The 15,869-nt window shown below is 45.0% G+C and overlaps 1 protein-coding gene across 1 annotated transcript in view; it reads right to left on the reverse strand.

The window, feature by feature from the left end:
* TRAPPC9 (trafficking protein particle complex subunit 9) overlaps positions 1-15,869 on the reverse strand; it is a 645,843-nt gene that overhangs the window by 568,553 nt on the left and 61,421 nt on the right. The window contains exons 8-9 of the mRNA XM_069731953.1: positions 13,296-13,512; positions 10,588-10,731 (exon numbers count right to left, since the gene is read on the reverse strand). Of these exons, the coding sequence (XP_069588054.1) occupies positions 10,588-10,731; positions 13,296-13,512 (361 nt within the window). The remainder of the gene's footprint in view (positions 1-10,587; positions 10,732-13,295; positions 13,513-15,869) is intronic.

The raw sequence follows: 15,869 nt of genomic DNA on the forward strand, positions 1-15,869 counted from the left end.
GACATCCCCGATAATAGAGATACATGGAGAGACAGCCCCCGATAATAGAGATACATGGAGAGACAGCCCCCGATAATAGAGATACATGGAGAGACAGCCCCCGATAATAGAGATACATGGAGAGACAGCCCCCGATAATAGAGATACATGGAGAGACAGCCCCGATAATAGAGATACATGGAGAGACAGCCCCGATAATAGAGATACATGGAGAGACATCCCCGATAATAGAGATACATGGAGAGACAGCCCCGATAATAGAGATACATGGAGAGACAGCCCCGATAATAGAGATACATGGAGAGACAGCCCCCGATAATAGATAAATGGAGAGACAGCCCCGATAATAGAGATACATGGAGAGACAGCCCCGATAATAGAGATACATGGAGAGACAGCCCCCAAAAATAGAGATACATGGAGAGACGGCCCCGATAATAGAGATACATGGAGAGACAGCCCCGATAATAGAGATACATGGAGAGACAGCCCCCGATAATAGAGATACATGGAGAGACAGCCCCCGATAATAGAGATACATGGAGAGACAGCCCCGATAATAGAGATACATGGAGAGACATCCCCGATAATAGAGATACATGGAGAGACAGCCCCCGATAATAGAGATACATGGAGAGACGGCCGCGATAATAGAGATACATGGAGAGACAGCCCCCGATAATAGATACATGGAGAGACATCCCCGATAATAGAGATACATGGAGAGACGGCCGCGATAATAGAGATACATGGAGAGACAGCCCCCGATAATAGAGATACATGGAGAGACATCCCCGATAATGGAGATACATGGAGAGACAGCCCCTGATAATAGAGATACATGGAGAGACGGCCCCGATAATAGAGATACATGGAGAGACAGCCCCGATAATAGAGATACATGGAGAGACGGCCCCGATAATAGAGATACATGGAGAGACATCCCCGATAATAGAGATACATGGAGAGACGGCCCCGATAATAGAGATACATGGAGAGACAGCCCCCGATAATAGAGATACATGGAGAGACGGCCCCGATAATAGAGATACATGGAGAGACATCCCCGATAATAGAGATACATGGAGAGACGGCCCCGATAATAGAGATACATGGAGAGACAGCCCCCGATAATAGAGATACATGGAGACAGCCCCGATAATAGAGATACATGGAGAGACGGCCCCGATAATAGATACATGGAGAGACAGCCCCCGATAATAGATACATGGAGAGACAGCCCCCGATAATAGATACATGGAGAGACATCCCCGATAATAGAGATACATGGAGAGACATCCCCGATAATAGAGATACATGGAGAGACATCCCCGATAATAGAGATACATGGAGAGACGGCCCCGATAATAGATACATGGAGAGACAGCCCCCGATAATAGAGATACATGGAGAGACATCCCCGATAATAGAGATACATGGAGAGACAGCCCCCGATAATAGAGATACATGGAGAGACAGCCCCCGATAATAGATACATGGAGAGACATCCCCGATAATAGAGATACATGGAGAGACATCCCCGATAATGGAGATACATGGAGAGACATCCCCGATAATAGAGATACATGGAGAGACATCCCCGATAATGGAGATACATGGAGAGACGGCCCCGATAATAGAGATACATGGAGAGACAGCCCCGATAATGGAGATACATGGAGAGACGGCCCCGATAATAGAGATACATGGAGAGACAGCCCCCGATAATAGAGATACATGGAGAGACATCCCCGATAATGGAGATACATGGAGAGACGGCCCCGATAATAGAGATACATGGAGAGACAGCCCCGATAATAGAGATACATGGAGAGACGGCCCCGATAATAGAGATACATGGAGAGACAGCCCCGATAATAGAGATACATGGAGAGACAGCCCCGATAATAGAGATACATGGAGACACGGCCCCGATAATAGAGATACATGGAGAGACAGCCCCGATAATAGAGATACATGGAGAGACATCCCCGATAATAGAGATACATGGAGACAGCCCCGATAATAGAGATACATGGAGACAGCCCCTGATAATAGAGATACATGGAGAGACAGCCCCGATAATAGAGATACATGGAGAGACAGCCCCGATAATAGAGATACATGGAGAGACATCCCCGATAATAGAGATACATGGAGAGACATCCCCGATAATAGAGATACATGGAGAGACAGCCCCGATAATAGAGATACATGGAGAGACAGCCCCCGATAATGGAGATACATGGAGAGACATCCCCGATAATGGAGATACATGGAGAGACAGCCCCCGATAATAGAGATACATGGAGAGACATCCCCGATAATAGAGATACATGGAGAGACATCCCCGATAATAGAGATACATGGAGAGACAGCCCCGATAATAGAGATACATGGAGAGACAGCCCCGATAATAGAGATACATGGAGAGACATCCCCGATAATAGAGATACATGGAGAGACAGCCCCGATAATAGAGATACATGGAGCGACATCCCCGATAATAGAGATACATGGAGACAGCCCCGATAATAGAGATACATGGAGAGACATCCCCGATAATAGAGATACATGGAGAGACAGCCCCGATAATAGAGATACATGGAGCGACATCCCCGATAATAGAGATACATGGAGAGACAGCCCCGATAATAGAGATACATGGAGAGACAGCCCCGATAATAGAGATACATGGAGAGACATCCCCGATAATAGAGATACATGGAGAGACAGCCCCGATAATAGAGATACATGGAGCGACATCCCCGATAATAGAGATACATGGAGACAGCCCCGATAATAGAGATACATGGAGAGACATCCCCGATAATAGAGATACATGGAGAGACATCCCCGATAATAGAGATACATGGAGAGACAGCCCCCGATAATAGAGATACATGGAGAGACAGCCCCCGATAATGGAGATACATGGAGAGACGGCCCCGATAATAGAGATACATGGAGAGACAGCCCCGATAATAGAGATACATGGAGAGACATCCCCGATAATAGAGATACATGGAGAGACATCCCCGATAATAGAGATACATGGAGAGACAGCCCCCGATAATGGAGATACATGGAGAGACAGCCCCGATAATAGAGATACATGGAGAGACAGCCCCCGATAATAGAGATACATGGAGAGACAGCCCCGATAATAGAGATACATGGAGCGACATCCCCGATAATAGAGATACATGGAGACAGCCCCGATAATAGAGATACATGGAGAGACATCCCCGATAATAGAGATACATGGAGAGACATCCCCGATAATAGAGATACATGGAGAGACATCCCCGATAATAGAGATACATGGAGAGACAGCCCCCGATAATAGAGATACATGGAGAGACAGCCCCCGATAATGGAGATACATGGAGAGACGGCCCCGATAATAGAGATACATGGAGAGACAGCCCCGATAATAGAGATACATGGAGAGACATCCCCGATAATAGAGATACATGGAGAGACATCCCCGATAATAGAGATACATGGAGAGACAGCCCCCGATAATGGAGATACATGGAGAGACAGCCCCGATAATAGAGATACATGGAGAGACAGCCCCCGATAATAGAGATACATGGAGAGACAGCCCCGATAATAGAGATACATGGAGCGACATCCCCGATAATAGAGATACATGGAGACAGCCCCGATAATAGAGATACATGGAGAGACATCCCCGATAATAGAGATACATGGAGAGACATCCCCGATAATAGAGATACATGGAGAGACAGCCCCCGATAATAGAGATACATGGAGAGACAGCCCCCGATAATGGAGATACATGGAGAGACGGCCCCGATAATAGAGATACATGGAGAGACAGCCCCGATAATAGAGATACATGGAGAGACATCCCCGATAATAGAGATACATGGAGAGACATCCCCGATAATAGAGATACATGGAGAGACAGCCCCGATAATAGAGATACATGGAGAGACATCCCCGATAATAGAGATACATGGAGAGACAGCCCCCGATAATAGATACATGGAGAGACGGCCCCGATAATAGAGATACATGGAGAGACGGCCCCGATAATAGAGATACATGGAGAGACATCCCAGATAATAGAGATACATGGAGAGACATCCCCGATAATAGAGATACATGGAGAGACAGCCCCCGATAATAGAGATACATGGAGACAGCCCCCGATAATAGAGATACATGAAGAGACATCCCCGATAATGGAGATACATGGAGAGACAGCCCCGATAATAGAGATACATGGAGAGACAGCCCCGATAATAGAGATACATGGAGAGACAGCCCCGATAATAGAGATACATGGGGAAGACGGCCCCTGATAATAGAGATACATGGAGAGACAGCCCCGATAATAGAGATACATGGAGAGACAGCCCCGATAATAGATACATGGAGAGACGGCCCCTGATAATAGAGATACATGGAGAGACAGCCCCGATAATAGAGATACATGGAGAGACAGCCCCGATAATAGAGATACATGGAGAGACAGCCCCGATAATAGAGATACATGGAGAGACAGCCCCTGATAATAGAGATACATGGAGAGACAGCCCCGATAATAGATACATGGAGAGACATCCCCCGATAATAGAGATACATGGAGAGACAGCCCCGATAATAGAGATACATGGAGAGACAGCCCCGATAATAGAGATACATGGGGAAGACGGCCCCTGATAATAGAGATACATGGAGAGACAGCCCCAATAATAGAGATACATGGAGAGACATCCCCCGATAATAGAGATACATGGAGAGACATCCCCGATAATAGAGATACATGGAGAGACAGCCCCGATAATAGAGATACATGGAGAGACAGCCCCGATAATAGAGATACATGGAGAGACAGCCCCGATAATAGAGATACATGGAGAGACAGCCCCCGATAATGGAGATACATGGAGAGACAGCCCCGATAATAGAGATACATGGAGAGACAGCCCCGATAATAGAGATACATGGAGAGACATCCCCGATAATAGAGATACATGGAGAGACATCCCCGATAATAGAGATACATGGAGAGACGGCCCCGATAATGGAGATACATGGAGAGACATCCCCGATAATAGAGATACATGGAGAGACATCCCCGATAATAGAGATACATGGAGAGACAGCCCCGATAATAGAGATACATGGAGAGACAGCCCCGATAATAGATAAATGGAGAGACAGCCCCGATAATAGAGATACATGGAGAGACAGCCCCGATAATAGAGATACATGGAGAGACAGCCCCGATAATAGAGATACATGGAGAGACAGCCCCGATAATAGAGATACATGGAGAGACAGCCCCGATAATAGAGATACATGTAGAGACAGCCCCGATAATAGAGATACATGGAGAGACAGCCCCGATAATAGAGATACATGGAGAGACGGCCCCGATAATAGAGATACATGGAGAGACAGCCCCGATAATAGAGATACATGGAGAGACATCCCCGATAATAGAGATACATGGAGAGACATCCCCCGATAATAGAGATACATGGAGAGACATCCCCGATAATAGAGATACATGGAGAGACATCCCCGATAATAGAGATACATGGAGAGACAGCCCCCGATAATAGAGATACATGGAGAGACAGCCCCGATAATAGAGATACATGGAGAGACATCCCCGATAATAGAGATACATGGAGAGACAGCCCCCGATAATAGAGATACATGGAGAGACAGCCCCATAATAGAGATACATGGAGAGACGGCCCCGATAATAGAGATACATGGAGAGACAGCCCCGATAATAGAGATACATGGAGAGACAGCCCCGATAATAGAGATACATGGAGAGACAGCCCCCGATAATAGAGATACATGGAGAGACATCCCCGATAATAGAGATACATGGAGAGACAGCCCCGATAATAGAGATACATGGAGAGACAGCCCCGATAATAGAGATACATGGAGAGACAGCCCCGATAATAGAGATACATGGAGAGACAGCCCCTGATAATAGAGATACATGGAGAGACAGCCCCGATAATAGAGATACATGGAGAGACAGCCCCCGATAATGGAGATACATGGGGAGACAGCCCCCGATAATGGAGATACATGGAGAGACATCCCCGATAATAGAGATACATGGAGAGACAGCCCCGATAATAGAGATACATGGAGAGACGGCCCCGATAATAGAGATACATGGAGAGACAGCCCCGATAATAGAGATACATGGAGAGACAGCCCCCAATAATAGATACATGGAGAGACATCCCCGATAATAGAGATACATGGAGAGACAGCCCCGATAATAGAGATACATGGAGAGACAGCCCCCGATAATGGAGATACATGGGGATACAGCCCCCGATAATGGAGATACATGGAGAGACATCCCCGATAATAGAGATACATGGAGAGACAGCCCCGATAATAGAGATACATGGAGAGACATCCCCGATAATAGAGATACATGGAGAGACAGCCCCGATAATAGAGATACATGGAGAGACATCCCCGATAATAGAGATACATGGAGAGACATCCCCGATAATAGAGATACATGGAGAGACAGCCCCGATAATAGAGATACATGGAGAGACAGCCCCGATAATAGATACATGGAGAGACATCCCCGATAATAGAGATACATGGAGAGACATCCCCGATAATAGAGATACATGGAGAGACATCCCCGATAATAGAGATACATGGAGAGACATCCCCGATAATAGAGATACATGGAGAGACAGCCCCCGATAATAGAGATACATGGAGAGACAGCCCCGATAATAGAGATACATGGAGAGACAGCCCCCGATAATGGAGATACATGGGGAGACAGCCCCCGATAATGGAGATACATGGAGAGACATCCCCGATAATAGAGATACATGGAGAGACAGCCCCGATAATAGAGATACATGGAGAGACATCCCCGATAATAGAGATACATGGAGAGACAGCCCCGATAATAGAGATACATGGAGAGACATCCCCGATAATAGAGATACATGGAGAGACATCCCCGATAATAGAGATACATGGAGAGACAGCCCCGATAATAGAGATACATGGAGAGACAGCCCCGATAATAGATACATGGAGAGACATCCCCGATAATAGAGATACATGGAGAGACATCCCCGATAATAGAGATACATGGAGAGACATCCCCGATAATAGAGATACATGGAGAGACATCCCCGATAATAGAGATACATGGAGAGACATCCCCGATAATAGAGATACATGGAGAGACAGCCCTGATAATAGAGATACATGGAGAGACAGCCCCCGATAATAGATACATGGAGAGACAGCCCCGATAATAGAGATACATGGAGAGACAGCCCCATAATAGCGTTCTGTGCAGTGACGGATCGCACTCTATCTGCATCTGATGGAGGAGTCTGGCTTTAGTGGTCTTTACCCCCCCACTGCATTGTGCCCCCTGTACATACAATGGAGGAGGATAATGCTATGGGGGATGTTATCAGGGGGCGGCCTCCAGTTCTTAGTTTCAGTGATGGGAAATCTTCATCTTCAGCACAAGACATTGTGAACACTTGTAGCTTCATCTTTGTGGGAACAGTTTGGGGAAGACCCTTATCTGCCCCCCATGACTGTGCCCAGTGCACAACTCCATGCAGACATGGAGGGGAACATGAGCGGCCGCACCGAGCCCGGACCTCAGCCAACACCTATCCTGTAGAGTGTGACCCCGGCCTCCCCCAACATCAGGGTCTGACCCCACAAATCATCTTCTGGATGAAGGGGCAAAAATCCCCACAATGTGCCTCCGACATCTCCCCCAGAAGAGCAGAGCCGTCAGATCTGCAGAGGGGCGACTCCATGTTAATGTGCGGGTGTAAGATGGGGGGGTCACACCAAAAAATATGAGGAGCGACATCAGGAGGCAGCGATGTGGGACATGGCGGTCCAGAGAGCAGACAAAAGAGGGCGGCCGGCCCTGCGATCAGCACCGTGAGCCTCACCCGTCACCAATCACTTCACCAGGGCGGCTTATATTACACACTGAGGAATTGTTACTTAGGCGATTATCTAACACATAAGCGAGGCCGGCGGCCTACAAACCCCGAGACTGGAGCTGAAGATCTCTGCCGGTAACGTCACACATGAAGCGACGGGGAAGCTCAACATCGCCCAATTGTGATTATCCTTTTCATTTAACATGAGGGATGGGAGACTTCATTTATCATGATGTGAACAATTCTCAGCCCTGTCAATAAGAGACGGCGTGGCTACTGAATCACGGCCATGGCGAGACTGAAAGCCATCATTCCATGCACCAAATCCTCACAATGCCATACTACATAAAATACACCCAACCTGAGGAATACAGGAGCACGAGACCAAGGAAATCCTCATCTTAACGGGTCTATCAGCATATTATAGCATTTAGTCCATCAAAAATCTAGTATTATACTCCAGAGCTGCACTCACTATTCTGCTGATGCAGTCACTGTGTACATACATTACATTACTGATCCTGAGTTACATCCTGAATTATACCCCAGAGCTGCACTCACTATTCTGCTGGTGCAGTCACTGTGTACATACATTACATTACTGATCCGGAGTTACATCCTGTATTATACTCCAGAGCTGCACTCACTATTGTGCTGGTGCAGTCACTGTGTACATACATTACATTACTGATCCTGAGTTACATCCTGTATTATACTCCAGAGCTGCGCTCACTATTCTGCTGGTGCAGTCACTGTGTACATACATTACATTACTGATCCTGAGTTACATCCTGTATTATACCCCAGAGCTGCACTCACTATTGTGCTGGTGCAGTCACTGTGTACATACATTACATTACTGATCCTGAGTTACATCCTGTATTATACTCCAGAGCTGCACTCACTATTGTGCTGGTGCAGTCACTGTGTACATACATTACATTACTGATTCTGAGTTACATCCTGTATTATACTCCAGAGCTGCGCTCACTATTCTGCTGGTGCAGTCACTGTGTACATACATTACTTGATCCTGAGTTACATCCTGTATTATACCCCAGAGCTGCACTCACTATTCTGCTGGTGCAGTCACTGTGTACATACATTACATTACTGATCCTGAGTTACATCCTGTATTATACTCCAGAGCTGCACTCACTATTCTGCTGGTGCAGTCACTGTGTACATACATTACATTACTGATCCTGAGTTACATCCTGTATTATACTCCAGAGCTGGACTCACTATTCTGCTGGTGCAGTCACTGTGTACATACATTACTGATCCTGAGTTACATCCTGTATTATACTCCAGAGCTGCACTCACTATTCTGCTGGAGCAGTCACTGTGTACATACATTACATTACTGATCCTGAGATGCATCCTGTATTATACTCCAGAGCTGCACTCACTATTCTGCTGGTGCAGTCACTGTGTACATACATTACAATACTGATCCTCAGTTACATCCTGTATTATACTCCAGAGCTGCATTCACTATTCTGCTGGAGCAGTCACTGTGTACATACATTACATTACTGATCCTGAGTTACATCCTGTATTATACTCCAGAGCTGCACTCACTATTCTGCTGGTGCAGTCACTGTGTACATACATTACATTACTGATCCTGAGTTACATCCTCTATTATACTCCAGAGCTGCACTCACTATTCTGCTGGTGCAGTCACTGTGTACATACATTACAATACTGATCCTCAGTTACATCCTGTATTATACTCCAGAGCTGCATTCACTATTCTGCTGGAGCAGTCACTGTGTACATACATTACATTACTGATCCTGAGTTACATCCTGTATTATACCCCAGAGCTGCACTCACTATTCTGCTGGTGCAGTCACTGTGTACATATATTACATTACTGACCCCGAGTTACATCCTGTATTATACTCCAGAGCTGCACTCACTATTCTGCTGGTGCAGTCACTGTGTACACACATTACATTACTGACCCTGAGTTACATCCTTTATTATACCCCAGAGCTGTACTCACTATTCTGCTGGTGCAATCACTGTGTACAGACATTACATTACTGATCCTGAGTTACATCCTGTATTATACCCCAGAGCTGCACTCACTATTCTGCTGGTGCAGTCACTGTGTACATACATTACATTACTGATCCTGAGTTACATCCTATATTATACCCCAGAGCTGCACTCACTATTCTGCTGGTGCAGTCACTGTGTACATACATTACTGATCCTGAGTTACATCCTGTATTATACCCCAGAGCTGCACTCACTATTCTGCTGGTGCAGTCACTGTGTACATACATTACATTACTGACCCTGAGTTACATCCTGTATTATACTCCAGAGCTGCACTCACTATTCTGCTGGTGCAGGCACTGTGTACATACATTACTGATCCTGTACTGACTCTGAGTTACAGCCTGTGACACCAGCAGCAGAATAGTGAGTGCAGCTCTGAGGTATAATACAGGATGTAAGGTTAGAATTTATTTTTGAAGTTTTATTGGGGCTTAAAAAAAAAATTAGCTGGCAGAAATACTGCAGGGTGACGACTCCTGGGCTATGGACTCTCTACATTCTCTACCATCAGGGTGTTTGTGATGGTGACACTTACCCTGATCCGACAAGAAGTCCAGCATGGTCTGCAATAGGAAGGACAGATGGCGAACACACAGGGCCGGGTTGCCCATCCTCCGGGAGGCGTACACAAGCTCATGCAGTAACCGCATCTGCACGGCTGCCCATCCTCGGTGAGCACCTGGAGAGGGGGCATAAAAACCTCTGTTATCAGACAAGATGAGGAGAACCCAGTGGGTCGCACATAAATAGGGCCAATCAAGCAGCTTGTGCAATGATAAAAATCCTTCCTGTAGCCACCACTAGGGGGAGCTCTCAACACATGTATCCTACAGCACCTAATAAACCAATGGAAACCATGAGCTCCCCCTAGTGGCTGCTAGCTGCCATCACAGTCAACTCATCTTTGGCAGGAGGAAAGGTAAATTAAAATCTATTACAATTTATTCCTCACATTTGTGTTTATGAGTCGACTCCCGCGGTACCCCGCGCCTTGGCTCCGTTCCACCGTGCTGAACGTCTTAATAAATTCTATCATCAATCCGGCTTCTCTACCCCAATAATCCAGAATTAATTTTCTCCGGAGCTGCGCTCTCTCTCGGGCAGAGTCACACCAGAGATGATTTTGCTTTTCTTCTCGCTCTCGCTTTTGTTTTGCTTCTTAAACAGATTAGGAGCCGCGCTTTGCTGCCGGCGACCACAAAATGAAATTAAAATATTAAACGCAGATTTATAAAAGCTTTTATACTTCAGCAACTCCTGCCTTTAAAATAAAAATAAAAAAAATAAAAAAAAAATGAAAAAAAAAAAAAAAATGAGAAAGCAACCGAGGCGAAGGCTTTCATGTCGCTGACAAAAGAAGAACATTAAACGCTCCTAAGTGAAATTATAGGGAGCGGAGAAAAGCTGCCGAAATATCTGTGTGCGCAAGTTTCTATGGAAAACATGGTGTCTACAGGCAGAAAACAAATTACCGAGACAAGAAGACCATTCCTTATTTTTACTTTTAATTTTTTGTCAATTTTTTATTTCTATTTTTTTTGTAGCTTTTTTTTTTCCTTTTTATAGTTACAGAAGTGAACTGCATTACCCAGGAACGTCCACTGCACGGCGCTGTAGAGTTATAACTCCGCACACTGACTCAATAACAGCTGATCAGTGGTGGTTCCTGGTATGGGACCCCCGACTGTTCTGATATTTACGCCCTATCCTACCAGAATAGTCCTGAACAACTCCTTTAGGGTAACAATTTTTTTTATATATACATATTTCATATTTGACATTGACCATATAACACAGGGGTGGGGAAACTCAGGCCCAAGGCCTCAATGACCTTTTCCCTGGTCCCCGGGCAGGTTCCTGGGGACAATAGTTACAGCATCTCCTCCTGATCTCTGTGCCGCAACCCCATGTGTGCCGTGGTGTCTGTGCCGCAGTCCCACATCTCCTGCTTGTTTATGCCTCCTATGTGATGTATATACCGCAGCCCCATGTCTCCTGTTGTGAGTATACAGTAGTCTCGGTGTCTCCTATGTGATGTATACGGCAGTCTCAATGTCTCCTATGTGATGTATATACTGCAGCCCCATGTCTCCTGTTGTGAGTATACAGTAGTCTCGGTGTCTCCTATGTGATGTATACAGTAGTCTCTGTGTTTCCTATGTGATGTATACAGCAGTCTCGATGTCTCCTATGTGATGTATATACCGCAGCCCCATGTCTCCTATTGTGAGTATACAGTAGTCTCGGTGTCTCATATGTGATCTATACAGCAGTCTCGGTGTCTCCTATGTGATGTATATACCGCAGCCCCATGTCTCCTGTTTTGTATATACAGTAGTCTCAGTGTCAGGGTCTCTGACAATGGAGAATCCTCGATTCACAATTCTGGAGCCACATAGAGTAACTGAAAACTTGAACCCCAAACCTGGAAAACCCCTTGCTGTTTCAATGCCAAGTTCATGCTCCTTTAGAAGCTGCTTTTAGTTGTTGCTCAGCATGCATCCATGCATTGTATTCGGTCAGTAGAAGAGTCTTTCCATGTCTGAGCCTCTCTGATCCCCACCCCATAATTAGACAGAGCAATTCCAAAAACAGACAGTTTGATTACAGTGTAGATAACTTTGCTGAGCAGCAGTTAAGTGCAGCCTTTAATGAGAATTAAAACAGAATTACAGCATAGTGTTTCGGAGAGAAGAAACTAAAATAAGGCAATTAAGTATATTATAAAAGTTTCAACGCTTGCAATGCTTGGAGGAAAATAGAACAAAAATCTTTTTTTTCAATTAAATGTTTCAAAATATAAAAAATAAGGAAATAAAATACTTTTTCCTTATGCTTTATTATGCATAACTGAAAAAAAGACAGTTTAAAGTTGATATCACTGCTTTCTTAGCAACCTAATCTAAAAAGTTGTTGTTGCTTAGGTGGATGCTGTACTCTGCTGCAGTGGAGGTTCAATGCACAGTTCTCCTTTAATAGCCGCTTTCAATTGCTGCTCAGCAGAAATCCTTAACAATATTCAAATAGATCAAGTACTGCAATTTGCCTGTACTGTGGTAGAGGGGTTTAGAGTGGCTCAGACAGAGAAAGTCCCATATGCCAATTATTTCAATATACTGAATGGATTCATGCTGAGCAGCAGTTGAAAGCAACTTTCAAAAGGACCACAAATGGAGCATTGCAACAACGCTGCGGTATATTGTTTGGGAAGCAACTCTGGATGTGACTGGATGAGCGTATTACCTTTGCTGAAATCTTTTGGGTCCAGCGATAAACTGTAGCCGGGTAACGTCTCTAGGAGCAGCTTGTAGCAAGCCTTCCAGCCCGGCTCCGGGATCGTAGGGGCGACGCACTGCATTGCAGCCACCCTCTTGAAAAAAGCAGATTTTCGGTGGAAGCCGATGAGCTCGTAAAGCTCGGAGAGAACACCGTATCGCTGAATCTTCTCCTCCTCCGAAAGCTACAAAAAAGCCAAAACACTGGGATTAATCATTACAGGACTATGGCTACCGGTCTGATATTCCCCATTTCTAATTTCTCCTCCATGCTTTACACTGCTGCATCTCTTTCCTATAGCAATGTACATTTCCACAGCAGACGCTGTCTCCACACTGAACGCACCTAGGCAGACGGAATAATAAGGGTACGTTTCACACAACTTCTGCAGGTTTTAAGTGTGGATCCCACAAGAAAATCCATTTTAACCCTTCAATGGCTGGGCAATTATTTATTTATTTTTTAATTCCTGTGCTTTTGTTTTTTTTTCTCTTTTTCTTCCAAGAGGCAAAACTTTTTTTTATTCTTCAGTGTACATAGCCATAAGGCGGCTTGTTTTTTGTTGTGTTTTTTTTTTTTTTTTTTTTTTAGGATGGGGGGGGAGGCGAATTGAAGTTTTGAACTGCACCATTTACTTCACCATATAATGTAGTGAAAAATGGCACAAAAAAAAAAAAAATTCCACAAAGAGGAGAAAAATAAAAAAGAATTTTAAAAAAATATAATCCTGCCATTTTGGTTTTTTGGGTTTTGTTTTTTTTATGAGGTTGCCTTTATGGTAGCTTAGCACTACAGGAGTCTAGTATTATGGCGAGACCAAATTTATTTGTGTTTTACTTAATACAAAATTTCTCCCCCCAAAAAAAAAAATTTTTTTTTAATTACTCCAGGTGTTATATTCTGGAAGCCAGAATCATGGCTTTTTTTTTTTTTTTTTACATTTTGGGGTCCAGATGTCTTTCTGATTTTTTTTTATTCTATTTTTTTGGGAGATGACGTGACAAAAATATATAGCAATTCTGTCATTACTATTTTTTTTTTTTTGTATTGTTGTGTATTCTGAAATCTACACCAGCTCGGCTGACGTGGGGGCCTTCGGTAGGGCCCCCACTGCCATGGCAACCCATCGGTACCCTCTGACTGCATCTCACAGGGGGTCCGATGGCCGTAAGAACTGAGGTTAATATTAATATTAGCTTATTATTAGTTACAGTACTTTTATTCCTCCTCTCTGGCATCCAAAGTAGCTGAGAAGTGACAGAAAGGTAAAAAAGAAAGAAAAAAGAAAGTGACTGTGAATCTTTGAGACCGTTTACAGTAGGCCTCGTTTCTCAAGGCAGTCTCACTGTTGTCCTTAGCAACCAATCAGAGCTCAGCTTTCATATTTTCAGAGCCTTTTTGTAAATGAAAGCTGAGCTCTGATTGGTTGCTATGGGTAACCAGTACAGTCTTAGTAATAGACATTTTGATGTATATTGGGATATGGTTTGGCTGATAACAGGGAACAATAGTCATAGCTCAGGATCATGGAACATCCCCTTGACGGACACCTCCTCCAACCATTGCCCTGACTGAAATAGCCACCAATGTGGAAAACAGGAATTCATTAACCTCTCATCGGCTTGAGATTGCTGATAACAGAGAACAATAGGTTATATTTCCAGTAATGACTGCAGGAGTCCTGTCCTTTCAAATGTCCGGATGTGGGGGTCTCGTCACCTGAACAGGACAATGACTGGACAGCATGCTCGCTAATCTGCCATGTTCTCTGCTTGCTGTCAGTGAATGAGATCCTTCATGTTTACATCCGGAGGCTGAAGAGCATTAGTGGCGGCGTCCAGCTCACAATGCAGAGCACTGACACACTGTAACAAGCACCGCAGCGAGGTCTTAAGGAAGGATATATCTATAAGAGGCAGCAGTATAAAGCTCCGCTTCATGCAGGGAGGGGGTGTACAAAATTATTATCAGGGTAAACCCCTGTGCGCCCACCCAGAAATGATGATGACTTATGCTCGAGTCATCTAACCGCTGCAGCCAATCACAAGCTGGAGCAAGACATAACAGGAGCGTGCATCTGGTAACGTCACATTTCAGTCATGTGACCGCTGCTGCCAATCACAAGCTGGAACAGGACGCAATAGGAGCTTGCATCTGGTAACCTCATCCTTCAGTCATGTGACCGCTGCAGCTAATCACAAGCTGGAACGAGACGCAACAGGAGCGTGCATCTGGTAACTTCATCCTTCAGTCATGTGACCGCTGCAGCTAATCACAGGGCTCAGCAGTCATGTGACTGAAAACCACGACAATCACTCCCGGCCCTAGCCATATGGCAGCTGTACCCTAATAATCGGCTATACATACAGGAAGTCCTGGGGGCCGTTATAAGTAGCCAGGGTGACAGCACAGGGTCCCCATAGTGAGAGGGTGTTCCCTTTAACTTCACTCCCAGGCGATATTTTTATTTTTATTTTTTTCATTTTGATTTTTCTTCCCCCCTCTTCTAAGACCAAGAGCCATAATTTTCATTTTCCCATT

The sequence above is a fragment of the Ranitomeya imitator genome, chromosome 6 (assembly GCF_032444005.1).
Source record: "Ranitomeya imitator isolate aRanImi1 chromosome 6, aRanImi1.pri, whole genome shotgun sequence".
NCBI lineage: Eukaryota > Metazoa > Chordata > Amphibia > Anura > Dendrobatidae > Ranitomeya > Ranitomeya imitator.